This window comes from Fusarium oxysporum, chromosome VI (genome assembly GCF_013085055.1).
Source record: "Fusarium oxysporum Fo47 chromosome VI, complete sequence".
In the NCBI taxonomy this organism is placed as follows: Eukaryota; Fungi; Ascomycota; class Sordariomycetes; order Hypocreales; family Nectriaceae; genus Fusarium; species Fusarium oxysporum.
This window is the reverse complement of record NC_072845.1, coordinates 2,904,013-2,929,269: the sequence shown is the minus strand read 5'-3', so window position 1 is coordinate 2,929,269 and position 25,257 is coordinate 2,904,013. Positions and strand designations below refer to the sequence as shown.

Below are 25,257 nucleotides of genomic sequence, written 5' to 3'. Positions count from 1 at the left end.
AGAAACTCTCGCAACTTGAAAGCGATTATCAGTCGGCTGTGCACTATGTCAAAGGCACTGAGAAGATGCTCAAGCAGCTCAAGGATCAATTATCCCGATATAAGACAGAGAATGGCCGTCTGAAGACAGAGATTGAGGAGCTGGAAGACCGTGTTCAAAGTAGCACAACCTCTACTTCGCCTCATTGGGAGAATGAAAAAGCCGAACTTGAGGCGCGCATTCGAAGCCTCGAGACAGAGCTTCAAGAGTCTTCTGCTCAAATGGAGAAGCGACTCCTTGGTCTTCAAACAGAACTCCAAGAAACCAATCATCACCGCGAAACAGCTTTAAAGAACAGCGAAGAGGTTACACAGAAGTTGAGCAACCATCGTAAGGATCTCGAACAACTACAATCAGAGAATGCGCTACTGGAGCAACGCGCGAGCGATGCTGAACAGAAAGTGGCCCTTCTACTAGACCAAGTCGAGCACTCTGTCGATAATTACCGCCGACGCAGTCGTCAAGTGCCAAGCTTGAACTCCGAGATGGCTGCAAGTGCCAATGGGTTGGGACTGGGGCATTCAAGGCAAGAAAGTTCCGAAGGCGAGAGTATTTACGGAGGCACCAGTGGGAATGGTGGTCTGGAAGCTAGAAACAGTGCTGCCTTGGACAGCCTTGCCAACGAACTCGAGACCCTTCGGAGTCAATGGGAAGCAACAAACAAGAACTATCGACTGAGCACCAACTTTGATTTCGATACTACCTCTGCTGCCAAGAAGGACAACGATACCGCTACAGGTGTTGGCCTCAGCGAGAGCCTTGCGGATTGGCGCAAAAGACTTGATACTGAGGAACACCACAGTGATGGCGAAAAGCCCCGACATCCCTAATTCGAAGCACTTCCTGGCTACCGATACGCTTTCATGACTCGAATATACCCACCGTCTTCGTTTTGATTTATCCGGGCCAATGGTCAGTGTCTGTACTTCCTGATCTTCACAAAGGTGGAAATGGAGTTTATTGTCTCAGTTAACAGACAACCCTATTTTTTGTTTTCATATTCGGGATTTCTTTCTGTTTCATTTTACACTTTTCAGCTTGGTTGATTCCCTGAAATTTAATGCATTTCGAAGAGTGGCTGGTAATCTATTGATCCCCCTTTCCACTTCTCTTATCGACGAGTTGGGTTGGCGGATTTTTGTTCTAGTTGTTCTTCTACATGTTTGAAGAACACCACATGTAAAATAAGAGACTTTTTTCTATTCATCGGTTCTGTGGTAGCAAGGGAAAGAAGATAGGCATGGACGGTGTCTTTGCCTTTTACAGGAAGATCCTACTTTATAGCACGAGGCAACGTACGGTTGGAAGAAGCGTCAATGAATAAATGAAGTATTGTCTAGTTTAAATTTGAAGTATTCGCCTTCCTCCCTCTTTGACACCCATGCCTACTGAGCATACGCCTGGACATACTTTTTCGATCAATTCGTTTCAAAGGGGGGCAAATCAGGAATAGAGGCAAGAAACGGCGGTTGGAAATCCCGGAACACCATACCTCCCTCTAGTGTATATTAATGCTATAAAACCATCAAATGTCCTCGTGGACTTTCAATCCTTTTCGCCTAGTCTCCTATCCATGCCCCGTAGAACGATGCAAACCGGCTTTGACCCACTACTTATTGTCATTATGAGAAAGAAGCAACGCCTGAGCTCACGCCTCAAGCAGAAGCGGCCGTAAGACCCTTCTGAATATTCAAGCATCGTTTAAAATCAAGTTTACGCCCCTCACGAGGCATGTGCTCGCCACTCGCAATACAAAGCACGCGCATCTTGGGGTCATATCGCAGACCTGTCAAGAGTTTGGGAGTAATGAGGAAATATTGACTTGAGTGCTCACGGCATGCGATCTCGACCATTCGTTCGTGTACCATACGCTCGTTGCGAGGGTCCATGCCCTGGTTGATCTCATCCACAACACGGAACGGTGACTGGGCTAGAGATTGAAGAGCCATAAGGAAGAAGATGGTGGAGACAGCTCGCTCGCCACCGGATTGGCGATGTGCTGTCAGCTGTTGAAGGGTTTCATTTTCGCTGGAAGTCGCTGGTTAGAATCGGGCAAAGATAAGTCAGGAAAGGAAGAGTAAGACATACCGAAAACGAACCATGATGTCTAAAGCCCAGGCGTCAAAATCCTCTGGCTTGTGAACACGAACCTCGCCAGCACAACTTATTTGCTCAAAGTTGTATGCAAAAGCGTCGTTGATCTTTGAAACTAATTCATCAAGTCGTGGTTCCCATCTGGATTTCAACCCGTCGATTTCTTGGCTCAGCCCCTGCAGCTGATCGTTGGATCCAGCTATCTTTCGTGTCAAACGGTCGATTTCCTCAGCGCGTTTTTCGAACTCCCGTAATATATTAGGATTGGCGACGTGTACCATTTCAAGTTTCGCCTCTTCTCCTCCAATTTCGTCTTGAATATCTTGGGAAGACTTATTTTCGCAGAGTTGTGAAAATAGATCGCGCTTCTCTGGCTCATTTTCAAGGACTTGCTGGACCTCGTCGGAGAGACGGTTGCCCTCATCGCGCGCTCGACTGGCGTCATCGGTGGCCTGTTGCAATATCTCCTTTTCAGCATCAAGACGCTGCATGATGTGTGCATTTCGTCCTTTGAGACCTTCGACATCAGAGTAAGCTTCGATGCCGCGGATTTCGGCTTCGAGGAGTGCCTGATGTGCTCTTCGTATGTTTTCAATCGCTTCCTTGTGGCGAAGAACAATCTCAGCCCGACGAAGCACCGCTTCGTCCCAGTCGTAACGAATCTCGACCATTCGTTTGCGTGCATCTTGCATGGATTGTTCATGAGCTATCTTGGAGCGCTCCTCGGATTCTAGTCAAAGGTATCAGTAAATTTGCGGCATAGCATCATTCAGTGGTTCTCACCGATCTTCTCAGGCAGAGACTGCCATTTTTGGTATTCTTTTTGCAGGGCATTCTTTTCTGACTTGAGTCGAGTCTAGATCTCATTAGCATCAAAGCAGATGAAATCAATCCGCAGCCTTGACTTACAATATTATCATGAGTGCTGGTCCGTCGGTCCTCGATGGCTTGGATTTTGTCTTGCAACTCATGGTATTGCTGTTTCAAAATGTCTCTTTCACCATTCAACTCAACCAATCGCTTGTTCATTTCTTGCTTTTCTTGGGCGTCGATGGGCTGTGAGGTCCAGAACCTCCCGGGTGGAATATTCTTGGTGACGGCGGTCATGGCCTGGGGTCCATATTCTTTGCGTCTCCTGACGATAAAAGACTGGGTACCGGCTGCCCAGGAGTTAACTCTGCCGCTTCTGACCAGACGATCGTATTGAGCATCGTTGTGATCCCGGAGAGAGACTCCTGACTGGTGAAGCCTCTTTTCAGCACAGAGCATTGCTAGAACGGGTTCGGGTCCCTCAAGAAAGTCGATGGCAAAACCGTCAAGACCCAGGTCACTTGCCTCATCCATACTGACGGGTCTTGAGAAGGCATTGAGAGGCTGAGCACAAGATCGAATAACAACAGACAAGCTTTGAACACGGTAGAGCTCGTCTGACAGCTTCTTGTAATCATTTTTCGTTTGTGCTGTAAAGCATGTAAAGTCATCTCCTTGAAGAAGGGATTGCACCTGATCCGAATATCGTTCATCCTTGATGGAACAGCTGATTATGGGTGGGCCAAAAACCTCCTTTTCAAAGTCTCCTTGATGCTCTTGGATCCAGGTCCATGCCGTTGCTAGCTCGGGGAAGTTTTTCCGCATGAAGTTGAGCTGTTGACCTTGCTGGGTTTCCAATGACTGGATATTATTCTCCACTTGTCGGATCTCATTGTTGATCGTTTTGCCCTTGTTCTTTACTTCCTCGCGTTGGCTAGACACTTCGCGTATCTCTCCTTCTAATTCTCTGAGGTTGTGTTCTTCTCCTCGCTGCAGACAAGTAGTTAGCGAATATCAACAATCGCGCGGGTAGGTTTCCAACAATTTTTTGATTAAACTCGGAAGGATTAAACTCTTCTGGCTGGTTTCTAATATCAGCCTGGAGAGCGGTTATTCTTGACTTGGACTGGGCCAATTCCTTTCGCTTGACGTCAAATCCTTTGCGTTCCGCTTCAAGGCTATTCTCGAACTCTTTGAGGTTTTCGGAAGCGGTGCTTGCATCACGCGCCAGTTTTTTCGCAGCGTCTTCTGCGTTCTTCAATGATGTTTTTCTTGCTAAGGTCGCTTCATCAATTTGCTGGGCATAGAGCTGCTTTTCGTTCACGGCCTGTAATGAGGGGCCGGCGTCGTGTTCGAGGCGTCTTAGAGACCTCTCTGCGAGCTTCCTCCGCTCTTTGGCATCTTTGTGTCTTGTACGAGCCTCCGAGTACTTGGCAAAAACCAAGGCTGACTTGAGATTTTTCACCTGATCTATGATTTCCTCCCGTTCCCGGATCCTGTCCACGTCTGTTTGGAGACCTTGTTGTCGATTCTCCAGGTTTCTAAGAGTCTCTGCGTCGACATGTGTAGCCTGTTCCAATTCTTTCTTATCTTTGTCCAATTCTTGAAGTTGCTTCTGCCAGATTAGCATTTCTTCTGGGGCGGCTGCGCGAAGAGTTTCCCGCAGAAGGTCCACAGGTGTGCAGGCAGCGAACTCGACAACCCTGTCCTGCGGAAGGAATTGGCACAGGTTATCTACCTGAATCTTCAACTTGCGTATCAACCGTTGCACTTCCTTGTGGCTGGTTTCTTTACCATTGAGCCACCATTTCTGATTGTTCTGTTCTCGACGAATTTGAACCTTGACGACGTAGTTCTTGCGATGATTCGGTCGCCTGTAGAGTTCGATCTCAATTGTGGCCGTATCCTTTCCGTGTTTAACAAACTCCTTGACTGAGCCAGCACGACCAAGGTGTTTCGGGCTGTAGCCTAGGCCCAGACAGATAGCGCAGACCAAAGAGCTCTTTCCAGTGCCATTTGGACCAACCACCATGTTGAGATGAGGCCCAGGCAGAAATTCTGCCTTTTCGTACGTGACAAAGTTTTGCACGCTGACTCTAACGATGGCGCCTGGTTGAAAGCCATCATCCATATTATTTCCGTTCGATGCACCGTTCACTTTCCCGTGATGGGGCTGCTCGGGGGTTGCGTTATGGTCACCATCTTGGTCAAGCCTAGGGCGCTTAGAAGAGCCAATATCGTCGGCATACGAGCGGTGTCCGTAGTGGGTTTCGTCATCGTCGTCGTCGGTATTGTCTGTATCAGATCGGCGGCGGCGACGTGATGATGCCGGGGCCATCTCGTCTATCGGGCGAGACACGCCACCTATATTGACATAAGAGGTAATATAGAAACCAAGAGAATGGTGTTGACTTATTGGGTGATAAGTTCTCAGAATGGCAATGCACGCACGACAAAGAAGGTGATGCCGATGTATAATGGATGCGGCACGCGTTGAATCGCGTCAGTGCGCGCCTGTAGATGTGGCGCCGATTTAAAGTGGTGGGGTAAGATTGTGGAACGAGCCAAATCGGCCTACGGGACAAATACCTGAGCTACAGAAAACCCTCGTGACTTAACTGCCTGCCTACAAAGCGAGTATGGTTGAGCTGTTTCGGACTAATTATCATGTTCTTTATCCGATTGGGGATGCAAAACTTTTGTTATGGATATTAATGTTACTTTAAAGCTCGCGCATTAGGTTGGTTCCATGTAAGCTGAAAAGGTGCCCTTTATCTTCTTTTCAAGTGCCGGTTTGAACTGAGGACATTTTCAGTAGTGAACTGAGTTCGAAACAGTGTCTTGTTAGCCACAGGATGAACTGACCAGTTGTCAAACAACCCACATTATTTTTAGTAGGCTACCAGATCGTTTTATACATCCATTACCTCTACCTACTACCTCAGGTCCTATGTAAAGCCCTTTGAAGCTTAGTCATCCTCTGCCAAGAAACCCCTTGAAAGGAGGGTCAGACAACTTCATCCCTTTGGATTCCAGTTACTACCGGGGTGACTTCATCACTTCATCTCAAAAGTACCACCAGCTTGGTCATGCTTGTGAAGGCGGAATATTGCCTTCTTTTCCCCTACGGATCAAAGACAACATACACCCAACCCAAGTTTGGCACGGCACCTGTTTTCCATCTCACCAACACCAGCTTCAGTGATAATTTGACCCTGATATCGCCATTGACCTCTGACTCAAGAAGTCTTGAGCACAGAACGGGAGCTTAATGACAGGCATTCTTCTATATGGACTATTGAGCGGACCTAGCCTAGTGCAAGTTCTCCCTCTGCCCCTGAATGATCAGTATTCCTTTGCGATGTGGTATAGTTACCAGTATTTTCGCTCTCTTCTCGATCACCTCAAACAAAGATGTCTGCCTGCCATCTTATTGAATGAGGGCTTTCTCATGTCGAGCTGACTGCTGATGCGACATTTTGACTTGGATTGTTCATTGTGCTTTTTAACCTCTCCCTGCGTAAGAAGGACTGTGGTGGTATTCAAAAGGTCTTATCATTGGCCATGAACTCGAACTGCATGAAGAACTGGAATGCATCGCGATGCCTGGATGCAAGAGAAGGCCCTCAATTTCAGCTTGTGCCAACTGTTGTTGACCAGAATTCCCCACCTTATCATACCTAACCGTGCGTGGTGCGATACTGGCATATTGGCAGGTGTATGCAGGTGGCAGATGCCAGTCGAATGCCAACCGGTTACAACTATTATATTCCAGCCTTTTCTCCCTTGGTATCGCCCACACCAGCCTTGCCAAACATATCTGCCGGTGTAAACATTGCATTCCATACTCGAAAATTCCCCTCCCGTCGCTCCGAACTGACTTTGTTTCTTGTCTCTTGTGTCGTTCATTTCTTTCTTTCTCTTTCCTATGGCTCCTGGATCTCTGATCTTTAGCCAACCTCACTCGTTTCCGCTCACTCAACGCCTTCGTTTCTCCCCCTCTACTTTACAACTCCTCTCCTGCTCCTCCAACCATCGCAACACCTTGTGCTTTGTTTGTCAATACCAACCTACTTAGGTCACTTAGGCCAAGTTCATCATAATTGTTGTGACGTCCACGAGCAAACCTTGTTTTTATTTCTCCAGCATTTGGGCAAGGCGTGCGACTTTGTGGCTGCAATATTATGTGCTGATCCACCACACTCAGGGCGATTACAATGGCCGATACTATGGTGTCAACCGTTCGTTCACCACTATCCGAAGCATCAAATCGAATCAACTCAAATTATCCTACTCAAGAAGGTCAGCGCCACAAGCCGCGGTACGACCGCCCTAACTCATCCATTGTCAACAACACCGCACGCACAAACTATGGGCACCCGACTGCATACTTTTCTGGCCGACCTCCTACTCAACAACAGCCTACAGTTTCAACACCTCAAGAGCAAGCCACTTTAAAGCCTCCCAGTGAGATGGATGATGAACGTCGACATTCGGCGGCATCTTACGATTCTTCAGGAAGTGGCCGCAGTAAGAAGAACTACAAGACGCATATAGGGCCGTGGCAGTTAGGCAGGACCCTTGGCAAAGGCTCATCTGCGCGCGTAAGACTATGTCGCCACACAGGTACAAATCAGCTGGCTGCCGTCAAGATTGTCAACAGACGGATGGCGTATCTTGTACAAGATAGTAGTTTGGCTGCTCTTAGCAAGTGGGACAATAATCTCCCAGAACAGATCGATGGCGAGATGCGTGTTCCCATGGCTATTGAGCGAGAAGTGGCAATCTTGAAGCTCATCGAACATCCGAACATCATGAAATTATACGATATCTGGGAGAACCGCTCAGAGGTGTAAGTGCTCCACGCAGGGATTTTTGCGAGAGGAAACTGACAATTTAGCTACTTGATACTTGAATATATCGACCAAGGTGACTTGTTTACCTTTATCAACATGAAGGGCCGCCTGAGTGAGGAAGTTTCTATCTTCTTCTTCCGACAAATCATCAGCGCCATCTCATACTGCCATTCCTTCAACATCTGCCATCGAGACCTAAAGCCTGAGAACATCTTAATCAGTGCAGACCTCCAGATCAAAATCGCCGACTTTGGCATGGCTGCTCTCCATCAAACAGACACACACCAGCTTGCTACAGCTTGTGGCAGTCCTCACTATGCAGCACCTGAGCTCCTCAAGAACAGACAATACAGGGGCGACAGAGCAGATATTTGGAGCATGGGTGTTATCCTATTCGCAATGCTTTCAGCCACTCTCCCATTCGATGACCCTGATCTTCGTGTGATGATGGCTAGAACGAAGAAGGGACAATACGAGATGCCAAGTTACCTCAGCCTAGAAGCTGAGGACCTGATCAGGCGAATGTTACAGGTCAACCCCGATAGACGCATCACCCTCAAGGACATATGGCGTCATCCTCTGATTCGGAAGTATGCATATCTGGATAACCTTAGTGACATCAACAGTCAGCCGCCTGATATACGCAAAGGTTTTCAGTATACCCCAGTACCTACAAAGGATGTTGATCCGCAATTAGTTCGACAATTGCGATCTATGTGGCACATGTTTAGTGAGAATGATTTAAAGCTCAAGCTTACATGTGACGAGTAAGTATTTTGTTCCTCTTCTGACTTTTGAAGTTGCAACTGTTGACATTTGCAGACCCAATGATCAAAAGGCTTTCTACTGGTTGTTATACCACTACCGCGAGCAACAACTGGAAGATTTTAAGCCTGAGCTCGCCCACTCCACAAGTGACTATCACCACATGAAGCCCGGCACATGGAAGAAACGCGTATCGACATGCGAATTTGCACAGCCGAGCGGCAACGGTCACGGGCGTTCCATATCACGGTTCACTGTGATTTCGAATGCCACTGAACCAGAGCCAGCACTAAACCAGGAACCATTCCAAACAGAACGTGCGATACATTCTCGTGATTCCCAAAAAGGACAGTCATTAGTCAGTGTCCACCGTTACTCTTACGCAGAGAATGGTTCCTATACTGGGCAGCCCAAAAGGCTTCGAAGCGGCTCAGGAGCACGTCGCGGACGCGGGACCTCAACCCGCAATTCAACCACAGGGCGCCTTCAATCTTCTCGAGGATCGCTCTCTTCGATGCACAGCAGTCGGCAAGGTACACCTCATGCGCGGAGTTTGCGACACAAGCGTGGAGTTGACTTCACACATGTCCGGAAGAGATCGACATCATCTTCCAATCGCAATAGGAGTGGTTCAATGCCTCCTTATGTTACGGAGCAAGGCTCTACATATCAGATCGAAATGATTCGATCTCACACGCCAGAACTCCCAAGCCTACCTAGTGGCGTGCTTCCAAAATTGGCGGATGGACAGGAGCCTCAACAACGCTCCTCGGGGCAAGCGTTGCGAATAACGCTTGGGTCCCGATATGCCTCCGAAATCTTCAAGGAGGAACTCCGCCACTTTAGCAGCAATATTGCCAAGGACTGTGACGAAGCATTCAAAAGCTCATTGATAGAAGAGGACTCCATCGCTGGCTCACTGACTGAACCAGACCACACCCAGTACGAATCCACACCGTTTTCCTTCACCATCGACGCACCCGAGGACTCGGCCCCAGATCTTCTCGAGCTTTCGAATAAGTCTTTCAGCAACCGGCCTCTTCCACCTCTCCCGACTCCGACGCCAAGCTACAATGGTAATTCGTTGGCACCAACGCCTACTGGTTCCAGACCAGTGACTGGGGAATCTTATTCAGAAGAGTTGCGCGCAGAGCAGGTCAAGGTGGCCCAGCCAGTTGTGCTTACGAGACACGCTGAGCGCCGGGTTGTCTCAGCTCCGACTTGTACTCAAAAGCACAAAAGAAGTGCTGCTCTGCCATCCATTAACGAAGCTGGAGCAGCGGCCAGCGACAAGGCTCGTATCGTGTCAGCGCCTCCTCATACGCCAACAAAGAAAGGGGTTGATAGAATCCGTGGCATCGAATACTTAAGTCAAGTCGAAAACAGTATTCGTGTGGTCCATTCACCGGGTGACGAGAGCCTCGTGAAGATTCCCGAGCCACTCAACGTACGGAAGAAGGTCCCTGAACCAGAACAACGGAACTCGGCCCCCGCTGCACAACTTCGAGAGCCAGACTCAGCGTCGCAACGCAGTGTGGATGGTGGTACCACTGCCACAACACTTTCGCTGGAGCCCCCTTCCCATGATGCTCAGGCGGTGACAAAGAAAAAAAAGATGTCTTGGTTCAAACGATCTTCAAAAGTTGAGTCAGAGCCCAGCCGGGAGTCCGTTGAGTGGCAAGATTGCACTTCGTACTTGACTTCTAGTGATGGGAAGCGAAGCGATTCAACGTCAACAGAGGCTCCGACTAAGAAGAAGACTTTCCACTTTTCTTTCTGGAAGAGCAACAAACAAAGAGACTCTATTATGTCAATCGCCAGTGAGTTATTCCATTAGTCCGTAAGCAGAGCCGTACGTGGTGATCTAATATTGTTAATAGGACCTGATCAGAAAGAAGAGCGGCCTTCACTGGAGTTCAACACCATGGGTAAGACACATGTTTCCGCGAAGGTATCTCAGTCCAAATGGCACGAGTCTGGCTCCGGCCCGGTGCGCAACATTGAGGTTAAACAAAACTGGCTCGCACGCCTGTTCAGAGTCAAACCAGCAACAGACCACATTTGCATGACGATTTCGAGGAGACGAGCACGTCAGGAGGTTACCATCCTCCTACGGGAATGGCGCAAGTATGGCATCCGAGACATTCAAGTGGACAAACAAAGGAACATTGTCTTTGCAAGGATTGCAGCTAAGAACTGTGAGTGGTATCTTGACATGATTGCGGCACCAGAACTGACAGAGACCTTAGTTTTGAATCTAAAAGAAGTATCCTTTGCCGCAGAGGTCATTACAGTGATTGAGCATGGTAAGAAACAGCCACTCAGCATCATTCGATTCACGCAGGAGCGAGGAGCAGCCAGCAGCTTCCACAGAGTAGTCGACACAATGAATATGATCTTCGACGCAAGAGCTTTGGTAGTAGCCGACAGGAACAAGCGAAAGATGATGATCAAGACGCTCAACTCGTAATATCGGTGTTTGAATCAGCTCCACGCTGGTTTCTTCGATATGTACTTGTCGAAATATGATGCAAGCTGGCCATTGGCACAGCGTCAGCGGCCTTGCGGGTTGGATCACGCGGTTATGCGAAGAGTTATGTGCATGGTATTGGTTGTAAGGAGTTGGATGTATGAGCCATTGCTTTCCGTTTTGTTCTGCTTTTGGGTCGGGGTGAAAGGCATGATTTCTTTTTATCTTAAACATGGACGGGCGAACATGCGGAGGACTGGAGGGAATAGTTGTAGGCTAGAGATAGCCATTGAGTCGTCCCTTAACTAGATAGTCCCTTTATCATCCTATATCGTGACTTTTCTCTTGGAAACCTGGTCATTTAAAAACAAAACTAGTAAGGCAAGATGAACACACGGCTTGCGCCCAGAAGGTGAGCCCACGTGTTGGTTAAATGTCTGAAGTATGTTTTTGTGCCTTGGAGCTGATTTCAGCAAAGAGCTGTCCAAGAGCTGAAACTCATGGTGGTCTTGCCTAGTCCATGCCCCAAACTTCATCTTTGTGTAACCATCATAAACTGTAGGCTTAGAATACTAATTTAATCAATGGAGCTCAAGTTACAGAAACTGTTGAGACTGCTTCTTCCTTGCACTGTTTAGATCCTGTGACTTACATAGCAATGCGTTTTCCGCAACCCTTCTGTCGAATAGAGCGGGTCTGCGTGAAGTAATCAGACATTAATCATCTGAATTGCCTTGGTTTGAGAAAAATGACTTCATAGTTATGTGTATGCTTCGACTTTGCGTTTGGGTTACGTCTTATACTGCTCCATAGATTCAAGCAAATCTTTTGAGAAGCTGTACTGGTGGCGCCCATCACTACCTTGGCAGACAAACAGCCAAAACTCAGGAACCCCTTGCTAAGGCAAGGTCTCCTATGGTTTATGGCTGACTTATAGTCGGCCCAGGGGGATGATATAGTCATCTTTCACTCTGAGTCCTGATGCGTTGTAGTTTCAGCACGTATAGCCAGTTTGGTAAACCACGCCATTGCTTATCTGGACCAGTCATAGTAATTCAGATAGTATGAAGACCAAAATATCTATAGATGCTCATCAATCAAGTAGTAGATTATTCAGGGGAACAATTAACTCTCCACCACAAATCAAACGAGTGTTTGACTTACTATCACCTCCATTTCAAACTAACCCGCCTGTAGTCTTGAATCTCTTGATATGCTGGCACAGATACATAATCTTAATGCCTGATCTTAACAAATCAACACATGTAGCTCGATTTGAGCCTGTGTTTAGCTAGAGAGAGCGCTGCTATGTCTCATCAGTCTATTTGTCAATATGGTTGTCGAGAGCAACAGCAAACAAGCTTACGTTTACTTCGAGACGCTTGATAAGTCTTCTTTTTCATAGAGCTTACCTTGCTCAGGCAAGTGATACGGTGAGTAGAGAGTACCCTCAAACTGTCCCATAACACGATTGAGTGACCCGTGGGCGAAATGGTAGCTACCATAGCAATGAGGTTGGTTGTCGGAGGTCAAGTCCGAATCGATCAACATATGTGGAGAAGTTCGGTAGTTTTCCCGAGATATGGATGGATCCCTTCACCTGCCTCGGCTGTTCGGTCGGGAGATCGGATCCATGATTTCGATAGCGAGATATGCTTCTTCACCGAGACCACATTATATACACTTCTCAAGCTTACTAAATAACAAAAGGTAATAAGTCTTGGAATTGTGTTCCCTTGCTGGTGGCCTGGTAGTAAAAACCAAAACCTCTCGGAGGTCAAGACCGAAGTACGGTGTCATTGATTACGGTAGGTACAGTTGATCAATAAGTCAATAGTTCCAAGAGTGTAGTTAGTAGTCGCTGCAGCCGAGGTTCAATAAGAATGGCTTGATTTGCATCGAGAGGCTTAGAACGATGGCAAGCGAATGTAAGTTCTCGGTCGAAGACCGAGCAATAAACAAGGTGGTGGTTAACAAAGCCATTGATTAGGTCCAGTAATTCTGAGATGGAGGATAGAGTATGGAATGGGGTACCTGGTGTCTCATGTGTACAAAGATTCCTGTAAAGGCATACAAGATGTTGCCCACGGCCCCTAGCAAATTTGGTGGCAGCTTGTCCACTTGGATGTACAGATTTTAGCTGTCCAAGTACCCTTTCGGCTGAGTTCCCCGGACCGTCACGGCAGTTAGCCACCATCTTTCCGTCTCCACATGCTGTTCTGTTCACCTTGACCTTTTAGCGTCAGATCTTGCCTGCTTTGATGCTGCTTTTAACCTGTGAACCTTCACTCCATCCATCCGAGCCAGGCCGATGGCTACCGAGCTCAACACGGACGATGGCCGTTGTTTGGTCATGGAATGGAAAAGCACGGTGATTGAAATCCCAAGATCCCAGTATCGACAAGCTTACTGTCGCGGCAAGCTTGTGAAGACAGCTGCCTGCGCAACAAACGATCTGTCCTTGTAGCGCCTTGCTATGAGGGAACGGAAGTAACGAAAGCCAACTTGACCAAGGTAGGTAGGTAGGTACCTGACTTAATTAAATATGAGAGCTGTGAACTCTTTCACAGGGTGCACTTAAACAATCGTCGGACTTCGATGTACGGGCTGGTCTCGGCGCACGTACGTAGTACGTAGGTAAAGTACAGTGCGGTGTTGCATTTGACATTCATTTGCAGGGATATCTCTATCTTCATCTTCCCCAGGCCCGGTGCCGTCACTGACGCGGAGGCGCCCCTCGGCCCTCGTCCGAGGCACGTTACGCCTTCAGGAATTTGATGTGCGGAGCACCAGCTGCTTCAGTGTTAACATCTATATAACTGCCTTGTCCCAATCATTCTGCCCTTCAATACTAGTTCTCCCAATAATTTACTCTCACCTATCAAGATCGAGCTTTTTCCCGAACCCTACACTTGTCTCATTCAAACTTTGCGCAAAGTATCAGAGTTACTTGCAAGCGCCGTCACTGGCACCTCATTACCAGAGACAGATATCGTCGACACGTGAAAGTGCTGGCAGCAGTACATAATACCCATTAACCTTTCACCTCTCCTCATCCTCCATCAGTCAAACCAAGAACTGTTCTCCATTTGCGATCACAATGGCCTCCGTCGATTCTGTCCTTCAGGGTGTCTCCGTCTCCGGCAAGGTTGACGACATCCACCGCAAGATCCTCACGCCCGAGGCTCTCGCCTTTCTTGCACTGCTGCACCGTTCCTTCAATGAGCGACGCAAGAATCTCCTTGAGCGCCGCAAGGCTCGCCAGGCCGAGCTTGATCGAGGAGTTCTTCCTGACTTTCTTCCTGAGACTAAGCATATTCGCGAGAACCCTACGTGGAAGGGTGCCCCTCCTGCCCCGGGCCTGGTGGACCGTCGTGTTGAGATCACCGGCCCCACAGACCGGAAGATGGTTGTCAACGCACTAAACGCCAACGTCTACACTTACATGGCTGACTTTGAGGGTGAGTCGCTGTTCTTACTGCATCTTGAATTGTTTCCTCCATGGACTGGAAAATGACCGTCTATGGCTTCAATGGATGTATGATCTAGAGATGATCCAGTCTGCTAACCCTGTAATAGACTCCAGTGCCCCAACTTGGGATAATATGATTAATGGACAGGTCAACCTGTACGATGCCAACCGCCGTCAGGTCGACTTCAAGCAGGGACAAAAGGAATATAAGCTTCGTACCGACCGCAAGCTACCTACTCTCATTGTCCGCCCTCGTGGCTGGCACCTCGAGGAGAAGCATGTCACAGTTGATGGCGAGCCTATCTCTGGTTCCCTCTTCGACTTTGGTCTTTACTTCTTCCACAATGCCTTTGAGACGCAACGTCAGGGCTTCGGTCCTTACTTTTACCTTCCAAAGATGGAGAGCCATCTTGAGGCTCGCCTTTGGAACGACGCCTTCAACCTTGCTCAAGACTACATCGGTATGCCCAGAGGCACCATCCGAGGTACTGTTCTGATTGAGACCATCCTTGCCGCTTTCGAGATGGACGAGATCATTTATGAGCTTCGCGACCATAGCTCTGGTCTCAACTGCGGTCGATGGGACTACATCTTCAGCGTTATCAAGAAGTTCCGCAACAACCCGAATTTTGTCCTGCCAGACCGTTCCGCGGTCACCATGACTGTTCCCTTCATGGAATCATATGTGAAACTTCTGATCCAGACATGCCATAAGCGTGGTGTTCACGCCATGGGTGGTATGGCTGCACAGATCCCTATCAAGAATGATACTGCTGCCAACGACAAGGCTATGGAGGGTGTCCGCGCCGACAAGCTCCGTGAAGTCCGTGCTGGACACGACGGCACTTGGGTTGCCCACCCTGCTCTTGCAAGCATCGCTACCGAGATCTTTGACAAGCATATGCCAACTCCCAATCAGTTGTTTGTGAGAAGAGAGGATGTTACCATTGGCCAGAACGATCTGCTCAACATGAACGTCCCCGGTACCATCACGGAAGAGGGAATCAAGAAGAACCTCAACATTGGTCTTGGTTATATGGAGGCATGGATTCGCGGAGTGGGTTGTGTCCCCATCAACTACCTCATGGAGGATGCTGCCACCGCCGAAGTCTCTCGAAGTCAACTTTGGCAATGGGTCAAACATGGCGTTAACACTGCTGAAGGCAAGCGTGTTGATAAGTCGTACGCTTTGAAGCTGCTCAAGGAGAGTGCTGATCAGCTTGCTGCGTCTGCCCCCAAGGGTAACAAATACCACCTTGCTGCTCAATACTTCTCTAGTCAGGTCACTGGAGAGGATTATGCCGACTTCCTCACAACGTAAGTTCATCCAACTCCCACAGTCGATCTGGGTTCAGAGTACTAACTACTGCGTAGTCTTCTCTACAACGAGATTACTCAGGCCGGACCTCCCAGCCCTGCTTCTAAGCTATAAATAAATTTGTATTCAAAAAAAGGGGGATCAAAATAGGCATAATGGATCTATCGAGCGTTTCATGAGTGTATGCATAATTCAGACTTTTTCCAATATGTTGTGGTTTTGGGTCATGATATCATTTGTTATTTACACAGCCAAGGACTGGCATTCATCTACGACAAAAAGAGGTCATTCTTTTAATAATTCGAAATCTGTGACCAGTAAATCACCAGTATCAAGTCTCATTGTGAATCTTATCGATCTGTAGTATGGATGACTTCCTTGCAGCCACCAAATACTTACTCACCCACATCACTTAGCACAAATATCCAACAAACAGAGGGCCAGATTTCCTCAAAAAGCCTTTTATAGCTATTCGGGTCATTCTACATCGTTGGAAGAGGGTTGATCTCATTCAAATATGTTGGTGAATAACCTTCAACTGTGCATTTACAAGTTTTGGGAATCCACAACTCTAGCCATAGTTAATAGTGTACTTAGCAAGGCGTGGTATGTTAGAGAGCAAGCCAGGGAGCTCAGTGGACATTTTTGTATCAATGACTGGTATTTGTTTGAAGTTTGGGGCCATGCAGGGTAATATATCGCTGAGTGTCGCTGCGTCCCTTCACCCGTGCGTCTCATGGCAAGTCATCGAAACATGACTCCTCATTTAAGCTTACACTTGAGGCAAGAAGCATATGTGTTTCTACTAGTTAATTGGTTTTTGTATCCAAAAGAAGAAACAAAAACCCCAAGCATAGTCATTTTGCCCCATGGCTGTGGTAAGGACATTGGTGACCTGCGTATCAAAAGCGTTCAATATGATGGTGCTTTCCCATATCTTTACAGTCGCACCGTAGCTACCTACATACCTACGTTAGTTATTAAAACTTCTAGCAAGGTCTAATTTAATCAAAGAATAGATGTTGAGATTTGAAGACTACGTATCCAGCGACAATGTCTTCAGGAGCGTTGCATGAGAGCAAAGCATGCCTACAGAAGAGCCTATATGGATAGACAACTTCCATACTTTAATTCAATATATTTTGATACTTATTTAGAGCCATGGGAGGTTATGGTTCAGGACTGGGACCATTGAAAGTTCCAGCAACCAATTTGTGCGTTTCCTGTGTCCTCTGGCATGACTCCAGCAGCGAATCGTCATGGCCAAGAATACAAGTATACATATGGAAAGTGAGAGTGATACAGACTTCTCTAATTATTTCATTAATTCATTTTTTTTCTTTTTCTTTTTTTCCACGAAGCATCCTCCATCTCATGAAGCCATGCTTGGTCAGTGATGGTTGCACTAGTGGTGAAGTTGCTGGTATCATACATGAGATAATACCGAAGAAACAAGCATAAACACATATAATGCCTAGGAAGATCCTTGTGGTGTCCCTGGCTATTACCAGTAAAATAAAAGCTACCGGACTTGGCTACAACCCCTTAGATGTCTCCTCCCGTGAACTCGACTCTCAGGTTACACAACTATCCGCCATCATTGCCAGTTCCCGAGACACTCAGCGGAGGATTTATTTCCTGCCGACCACACCATCCGGGTAGTTTCAAGTCGGGAGAGTGCATGGAGCTCATCATGTATCCCGAGGTCTGAGTCTGATGTAGTATCACTCTGGGAGGCTGCAGACGGGAGGGCTCGGTCTGGGCCGTGAGCTGTTTTGAGGATGCACTTTGAGTCGAGACAAAAGTTACAACTCTTGTCTTCAAGAGGCACCTCTATTGATACAAACGCAGATTAGCACAGCAAAAGGGCACCTCTTGCCGATATTTGAGTGAGCTTCTTCATCTGCCCTGTCACGAGTAGGGTTGAAGTATGAGGCCAGTTCATAGAGTTTCTAATTCGTGAATCGGCCAATAGGCGGTTTATCACAGCCTTATACTGATACGGCAACTTCAATATCACAGATTTCTCGAAAAAATAAATAATAAATAAATAAACTATTATTATAGCTGCATTGCCATCTACTCATTCCAACACGGCCAGCGGGGCCATGGGTGAATGATTGTCTTCGACGCAAGTGAAGATACACAATCACATCAGCATGGGGAGAACAACAACCTATCAATGATCCATTCGGAATAAATCGAATCAAGTCATTGGGTGTCGCACTCTTCCTATTACGACGCTGGTGAGGGCATTCATCGAATGTTGCAGATCACCGATATACGAAACGCTACGATGGAAGCTTGTCAAGCCCAGGTTGAGGATACACAATACCAGTATGCAAAGTCGATACGAGAATAAGATGCAAACTTGTTGAGAGGACGTGCATTCTTGTTTAGTATGGTTGAGATGCAAACAGCATCTCGTATGCGCAAACTTCCGCTGCCCAACTGATCAGCACCCACGGGGGGAGTCCCTCGTCCCAGACATTTCGGGGAAAACAAGTCCTGTTGTAAAGATGACACAAACTATTACTGGACATAAACCGAAAGAAGAGAGAGGGGGGTGAAAGAAGTATCTAAGTGATCGCCATCACCAGAACAGGCGAGGTGCCTTTCAAATGCATGAGCTGCTGTGGCCAGCCAGCAAGGATAGCTCCGTGCATAACGTCGTCCACTCTCTTGCGCACATTGATTTCTCACGGACACAAGAACGTCACTGACTGATAATGAGGTACAGCTCAGTCTCGGCCAGAGGTAGTTCGCCGTCGTGCAAACCCCCCTTTGGCTCAGTTCACATCTGAAGTCTGCATTTGGCCATGAACAAAGGTTAGCCCTGTTAAATCTTGGGTCCGTGCTATGAAACAATACCATGAATAGCGATGGTTTGGCCAATTTTGTTTCAAGCTAACTCTTCGCTGCTCGAGCATTGTCTGTTTTTTTTTGGTTTTTTTTTTTTTTGGCGCTGATGTCCGGCGTAAACCCTGTCGAAGAACATGTGTGCACATACCGTACCTGTGCGAAGCCGAATATCACATCTCCGTACTCGGGCCTTCAGCCTCGACGCCATGTCAGATCCGTGGCTGGCTGTCTAGAACCACATCACCCCATTCTCGACCGTGATCCCACTCTGTAGTGGTCGGACCACGCCCTGGCTTACAAGCTTGAGCACAATGTCTCGATCTAAAAGACAACGGAAAAAGCCGCAATGTACACTTCACTTTCACGAACCATCCACTCCCGTTCCCATACACCTCATCGCCTCCCAGATCGACTGGATTTGCCTCTCCGCTACTCGCCCTTCTTCACTAGCTCTCTGCGCGCCGTTCCAGAATCTAGTGCAGGTCTTGTGCGCCCTCCTTAGTAACCCATCCTTCACTTGTGCAGTTCCCCGTACACTCAAACGCCCCAGCATAAACTCCTGTAGTGAGTTTCTCTCATAGATGCTTGGGTACAGTCAGGTGCCGGACAGGGTCGAAAAAGGCAGTAATGGCTTGAGTTAACCTCTTTTCGACAGTCGGTGGCGAGAGGTTAGTTTACCAGTCTTCCCTTGGAGCCAAGCGCTCTGCAGCGCCTTGCGCCTGACCCGACAAGCATGTTTGACATTTCAACCTCATCTGGCGGTTTCATTCAGGGCCTTCTGAGGCTAAATGCTCATATTCCGGGTGGGCTGCGATAAGCGTTATTTAGCGTCCTAATGGAGGCGACGAGAGCCATCGGAAATGAGGGTATTCACAGTTTATCGAAATTTTGAAGTCACCACCAAAGGCTAAGCAAAAGGTCTTAGACAGAAAGCTTGATTGTTCTTCGCTCCAGCCCACGTTGCAATCATCCACGGACAAGCTCTCCTCTTACAATCCCGCGTCTCATTCCTCGACAAAATCACCCCTTTTCAGCACAGAATTTCATTACAAGACGTTTCCAGTAGCATACCACAGCTAAAAACACCTATTTTGGCATAGAAAGTACATACATAGTTGTGCTAGGGAGAAGCCATCGTCTAGATTCCGGGCGTTTACTTGGTGGACAGAATCACGTTGACCTTTCACTGCCACGGGCATCTGGAGAAGCTTACCACGATCATTCTACAGGACCCTATCCTTTCTTTCTGAGACATAAGAAAATTTCAACCCAGGTATTCGTTGAGACAACGTCCCGAGGACTGAAGGGTATCAACACACCTCACCAGAGACCTGGTTCTGTCCTGTCCTCACTCGCCATCAAGCGTTTGGTCCAGCTTCTTGACTAGGAATGATTATTTGAGCACACCACCCAAATGGGACATCCCCTATCAGAACTCACGAACTTCCAACACCAAAAAGAAAAATCTTGTGTCAGAAGATTGAATAGTTCCATTGTGAAGGCCCGAGATGGGTTGTACTTCTATTTCCATCGTTGTATGCGGAGGACGGGGTATGGCAACATGGAAGGGAAGGGAAGGGAAGGGAATACAAATCATATGGATCCTCGTATCGTGCAAACCATGATGATCAATTGGCTCTAAAACGTTAGGCCGGGGACGGTGGTCTCGGTCACTCCCCTTCCTCGCCATAGATCTCGCCAGAGGCAATCTCTGCAATGCAACTTCAGATGGCGAACTCAATTGGAGTTTCAGTTGGGATTTGGATCCCCAAGATCTGCGTGATAGATCTGCATGTCATTGCATCTAGACCCATCTGGCGCCCTCATGCCTCCTTTCATTCACTGTTGGGCCGTCTATGCTTAGACTTCTTACTGGACATGAGTCCGGCTGCTCGACCGTTTCCTTCACATCAGGACCTCCCGAACTTGGATTCCAGTGCTGCTAGTCCTCAGGCATAATGGTAGTTTACTGTGGCTGGCTGACCAAATCTTCATGCCGAGCGTTACTCCAGTGTTTGTGCAGGCCATTCCTACTCCGGAACCCATATTCGATAGCTTCGATAACTGAAACCAGATAAAGACCGCCAGCCAATCGCCGAGAGAGCTCACATCGATAGTCTCGTACACTGGCAAATCAAGAAGTCCCCTCTTTGTTCGCACAGAAGACTGATCCATCACTCCCTGCTTGCCAGGTTACCCACCATCGCGGTGCTTCGCTTTTTTTGCACGATCATATGAAGACACCACAGTTCGCATTAAATGTCTCAGAGAAGCTCTTCTTGATGTACGTGTTGAATCAGAAACAGTTGTTCTACGCATCCCATCAAGAGACCGCCCTGTCAAGGGCATAACGCCATTTGGCCCAAATATATACACATGCTTCGCACAACCGTCATACCGATACACGTTTCCATCCTCTTGAAAGCCTAATTCCGTTGTCCTGGTAAAAGTCCCGTCCCAAGCCCGCCTTGTTAATGCCATATTTTGTCGTATAAACACACCAATGAAGACCCGTCGATAAAATCTGCCTTCACCTGAGCTCCATTCCGCATGCCTTGACGCCGATATTCCAATCTTTCCAGACCCTGCAGCGCCTATTTCCCATGACAAACCTGGCAGACATTATGTGATAAATATTATATGGGAATTTGTTCAAATGCCAGAACGAATGATAGAGATATGTGCCTCGAAACAGGCGTCCAGGATAGCCGTCTGTCTTTATGATACCCAGATTGTTGCTCTCTTGAAACCAAATGGTGAAGTTGTCGTCGTCTCGAAACATGGGTATCGCGCATTAAACAATAACTCCTTGCGATACGGATTCACTGTTCCCTCTTGACTTCGGGGCTATCGTTCTCCTCTCCACTGCGATCTGCTCCATTACCATCACCGGGGTTCTCGTTGGCCTTGCTTTCGCAACCCTTGACAAGCCGGTGTCTCTATAGCAGAGTTAGCATGTGCCATGAATGTCATGATGAAGCCAGGGCCGTATTGACAGCACAGCCAAATCACTTACCTTCAGAGCATCCTTTCTGGAAAAGCTTTTACTACAGTAAGTACAAGGAAAAGGCTTGACTGCCAGATGAATCCGCTTGTGTCTCTTGAGATCGTGGTTTCGACTGAACGACTGAACGCATTGGTCGCACTTGAAAGGCCGCTCTGACTGTGTTGGTGGGGGCTGGCCTTGACCTCCGTATAGCATGGGATGCCCGTATGCAGTTACGGGCATACCTGGGATCATTGACATTTGGCTTCCAGGCTGGTGAATATTCGACAAGACTGATCCTCCCATGGTAGGGAGGGTTTGATAAGGGGCGTATGATCGATAGGGACCAGGGGGTGCCATGCCAGCACCATGCGGCTGGCCTGAGATCGATCCAAGGCCCCTAGGTACAGGGCCGCCGTTAGAAGAGGAATGCTGGGTCGGCGAAGGCTGGTGGCCATATGGTGGATAGCTAGACGGCTGAGATGCAGATGATGTATAGTAGTTCGGTGTGCTGGGGGGCCTCGAGTGCGTATATGAATCGACGTGTGCCGACGCGCTCGAAGGAGTAGGAGGTTGCGTTGCTACCGAGCTTTGCGAAGTCAAAATTGCACCCTGGGTCTGCTGAGATGTCGAGAGGCCTGGTGGAGTGGTCTGGCCACCTCCGCCAGAGACCGCAGTCTGGAAAGGCTGATGCACTTGATCGTAAGGGGGTGCTGGGAGTCCGTCACCTCCAGTAGCCGGCGACTGAGAACTTCGAGGGTGATTATATTGATGCATTCCGGGACCTTGGTTGTAGATGGAGTGGTTTCGTCCAGGGAAGTGCTGTTGGCCAAGGGCTGGCTGAGCCTGGGTCGCGGAGCTGACGGTGTACGAAGAATTGCTTGGTGTAGCCCATGCCGCGGGAAGTTGTGCATATTGATACATGTTGCCTGGTGCTTGAGAACCTTGGGAACTCCCGGTATTGACGCTAGAAAGACTGGGGCTCAGGCCATCACTGGCTCCTGGCGAAGGGGTCAGAATACTGGGCGAAGACGAAATGCGGCGATCTGGAAAGGGACCAGGAAGGGGAGAGTAAGATGGCGGATATGAATACCCAACCGACTCGCCCTCCCGGGAGCACTGAAAGGACTCTGACGAGTTACCTGTGAAAGAAGGGTAGAAGGGGTATTTGGCCATACTTGGAACATCTGCTGTCGGTGGCGGCAGAGTCATGGCAGGCAGGGCGCCTGCGGCGGGACGCCGTGAAGAGAAGCTAGCACCCTCCATTGACATAATCTGGAGTGGATGCAAGAGTTTAACAACGCTTTGTTCGTTGCCAGAGGTAAAAGTGGCCACGCAGCAGCACAAAGGCTATCCAAGGGGATTTATAGCCGGGTACCACGAGAAATAGAGAGAGGGATTAGGGTTGTTCGCGTAATCTCTCTGTGTTGAGGAGGATAGTTGATGATGGGCTGAAGAGTTCCCGAAAAGTTACTTTTATACAAGAGGGGAACTTGAGCAGCTCTTGCCCTATGTCGAGGCCGGAGCCGAGTTTGTGTTGGCAGAATGACTCTTGGAAAGATTTCTCGTCACAACAAAGAGGAGTCGTGTTCCGCCACTGCTCTATCACTGACGTTGCGAGGGAGTTGTGAGTTTTTCGTGCGTAAGTTGTAGATACGTGGTGTATAGTATAGCTCGGTGGAATACAAAGAAAGGTATGGCCGTGTGAAGTTATCTTGATCTCATAGACGAACTTTAAACGACATTGACAAAACGCAAAGGACAGTGGCAGGCAGTGCAAGGCCAAAGATGAGTGGAAGCACACTTGGAAAGCTTGGATTTAAAAAAAGAAAGAAGGAGGGGAAAAGGAAAGCTGAAAAATGGAGGAGGATCAAGGTAGATGAATGCCTCTGGGTTAGCTGAAAGTAGTCACGATGTTCTCGAGATTCGGATCGGGATGATGGGGTTGACTGGGGTTTTTGGGGTGTCGTCAATGAAAAGTCCACAGACATTCAATAAGGTTTCCTTTCCCAGGGTGGCGCTTTGGCGTTCTCTGGTGTAATATGTATATCTGGTCAGGGCTTCTGCCTCGATGCAAGAAGCATTTACTAATGCCACGGAGGTGCGAGAGCTGAGCAGGGGAACGAGATGAAAGTGAACGAGCGCAGGGGCCAGCTCTGAGCCAGGACCAACAAAAACAAGCCTGGCCTTAGCTAAAACAGAGTGAGACTAGCGAGACTAGAGCACTAGCAGGGGCCCCTCAATTGCCCAGGCCGTAGCTTCTCGCCTTGGCGTCCATCTGGGTTTAGTATGAGCATCCATCCCTGCTAGGTCCTCACTGAGACGGGATCTCTGAGGACAGACAACTGGCACTAAAACCGACTAGCGCGGGAGGGCTGAAAGAATCATGGGCCCAGGTGTTGGTCCAAGACCGACCTGAGGAAGCTGAAGTACCTCCTGTACCTACTGCCAAGTACCTGCTCGAGTACTCCCTACAGCTTGCAAGACCAGAAGACATCATCATATTTGGCTGCTGCCATCTGCGGGCAAATGAGGGGAACATAGAGTTAAAGTTCGTAAACAGACGAAAGCGTGCATTCAACTCAGAAGCAAGGTTGGTTGTGATAGCAACGAGGGCTTTATCACGGCCACCATACAGGCATTACGTTCATCCATTAGTGGTTTCCATCACATCTCTAGACGAGGATGCCCACCACCTTGGGGCATTGGCAGCTGGATGACTGGACTGCCTGCTGGTACCACCACCACCACCACCACCACCAGTAGGCCGGAGCTGGAGCCGGAAAGAAGAACAGGGGTGAGGCCTGGAATGGCATGGGTGGAAACTCTGCAGGTGTGGGTACAACCAAGGACGAGACATTCATTGAAGGCACAAACATCAACTTGGGAAGCAATTGTGCGAGTTATGCTCAACTGGGGGAGACAAGAGGCAACGAGACAAGCGCAGGCTCCCCTCAACCATTGTCAAGTACTCAAGTACCTGCGTAAGCTGCAAATGCAAATGCTCTCCGACCAACCTGAGGACGGAGTGAGAAAGAGGAGAGTCGGAAACTATGCACCACGAAAATCCTGCAATGCCCTACACGACAAAGTACATTTCCAGCGGTTCAGCTCATTAATAGTCTGTTGTAACCATGATTTGCGATTTGCTGCGGTCGCAAGTAATCGAGATGGGAGCTTCATCGAAGCAAGATGGTTCGCCGGTGTAGAAGTCTGTCTGTATCAAGCCTCAATGACAGTTCAAATGACAAAAACTATAGATCGAGCTCTTCTTGACATCCGGTCTAGTTAGAAGTTTGGCTCTGTTGATCATCGTCCACTGTGTTCTGGCACACGGGATCTCCATCCCCGTCCCTACTTTTTACTGCGTGGCTTGGGCGAGATCGGGTACCAGGGGGGTGGGAAAGCGGCTGATGGTTGCTTTGAGTGGATGGCACGCACATCCCTCCCGTAAAATACCTACCTATGATGGATTACAACTTTCACTTTGACGTTTGTCCTCTTGTTAATAAGGTACTCTTGGGTTTACTCCCATCAACAGCTCGCGGTTCTCCTTGTGCCTCTTGGTCTCCTGGGTCATCATTT

At 48.3% G+C, this 25,257-nt stretch overlaps 5 protein-coding genes across 5 annotated transcripts; 3 read left to right on the top strand and 2 right to left on the bottom strand.

Moving 5' to 3' along the window:
- Positions 1-1,373: 1,373 nt before the first annotated feature.
- On the bottom strand, positions 1,374-5,411 carry FOBCDRAFT_226503 (DNA repair ATPase SMC5). The gene is made up of 5 exons (XM_031186076.3): positions 3,986-5,411; positions 3,043-3,933; positions 2,917-2,989; positions 2,128-2,863; positions 1,374-2,067 (listed from the first exon to the last, which is right to left on the bottom strand). Exons 1-5 carry the CDS (start codon positions 5,279-5,281, stop codon positions 1,695-1,697), a joined length of 3,369 nt encoding a protein of 1,122 aa, XP_031037211.2. The 5' UTR covers positions 5,282-5,411; the 3' UTR covers positions 1,374-1,694.
- A 1,749-nt stretch (positions 5,412-7,160) lies between these two features.
- FOBCDRAFT_295054 (uncharacterized protein) lies at positions 7,161-11,305 on the top strand (the record flags this gene model as incomplete). The annotated part of the gene is made up of 5 exons (XM_059611857.1): positions 7,161-7,795; positions 7,844-8,566; positions 8,622-10,384; positions 10,445-10,762; positions 10,814-11,305. The coding sequence occupies 5 exons, from the start codon at positions 7,161-7,163 to the stop codon at positions 11,032-11,034; spliced, it is 3,660 nt and encodes a 1,219-aa protein (XP_059465167.1). The 3' UTR covers positions 11,035-11,305.
- A 2,494-nt stretch (positions 11,306-13,799) lies between these two features.
- FOBCDRAFT_163863 (malate synthase) lies at positions 13,800-16,146 on the top strand. The gene is made up of 3 exons (XM_031186078.3): positions 13,800-14,495; positions 14,614-15,823; positions 15,881-16,146. The coding sequence occupies exons 1-3, from the start codon at positions 14,135-14,137 to the stop codon at positions 15,936-15,938; spliced, it is 1,629 nt and encodes a 542-aa protein (XP_031037213.2). The 5' UTR covers positions 13,800-14,134; the 3' UTR covers positions 15,939-16,146.
- Positions 16,147-21,337: 5,191 nt separating this feature from the next.
- Positions 21,338-23,168, bottom strand: FOBCDRAFT_43074 (uncharacterized protein). Its single transcript, XM_031186080.3, has 2 exons — positions 21,703-23,168; positions 21,338-21,625 (listed from the first exon to the last, which is right to left on the bottom strand). Exons 1-2 carry the CDS (start codon positions 22,942-22,944, stop codon positions 21,509-21,511), a joined length of 1,359 nt encoding a protein of 452 aa, XP_031037215.2. The 5' UTR covers positions 22,945-23,168; the 3' UTR covers positions 21,338-21,508.
- A 546-nt stretch (positions 23,169-23,714) lies between these two features.
- FOBCDRAFT_262169 (uncharacterized protein) lies at positions 23,715-24,964 on the top strand (the record flags this gene model as incomplete). Its single annotated transcript, XM_059611290.1, has 3 exons — positions 23,715-23,773; positions 24,038-24,265; positions 24,331-24,964. The coding sequence occupies 3 exons, from the start codon at positions 23,715-23,717 to the stop codon at positions 24,962-24,964; spliced, it is 921 nt and encodes a 306-aa protein (XP_059467386.1).
- Between the last annotated feature and the right edge of the window lie 293 nt (positions 24,965-25,257).

Coding starts and splice junctions, on each gene's coding strand:
- FOBCDRAFT_226503 (XM_031186076.3), bottom strand. CDS start 5,281: ATGGCCCCGGCATCATCACGTCGCCGCCGCCGATCTGATACAGACAAT. Junction 3,934..3,985: donor CCGAGTTTAATCAAAAAATT/GTTGGAAACCTA, acceptor ACTTGTCTGCAG/CGAGGAGAAGAACACAACCT. Junction 2,864..2,916: donor GTCTCTGCCTGAGAAGATCG/GTGAGAACCACT, acceptor ACCTTTGACTAG/AATCCGAGGAGCGCTCCAAG.
- FOBCDRAFT_163863 (XM_031186078.3), top strand. CDS start 14,135: ATGGCCTCCGTCGATTCTGTCCTTCAGGGTGTCTCCGTCTCCGGCAAG. Junction 14,496..14,613: donor TTACATGGCTGACTTTGAGG/GTGAGTCGCTGT, acceptor ACCCTGTAATAG/ACTCCAGTGCCCCAACTTGG. Junction 15,824..15,880: donor TATGCCGACTTCCTCACAAC/GTAAGTTCATCC, acceptor ACTACTGCGTAG/TCTTCTCTACAACGAGATTA.
- FOBCDRAFT_43074 (XM_031186080.3), bottom strand. CDS start 22,944: ATGTCAATGGAGGGTGCTAGCTTCTCTTCACGGCGTCCCGCCGCAGGC. Junction 21,626..21,702: donor CCAGAAAGGATGCTCTGAAG/GTAAGTGATTTG, acceptor ACTCTGCTATAG/AGACACCGGCTTGTCAAGGG.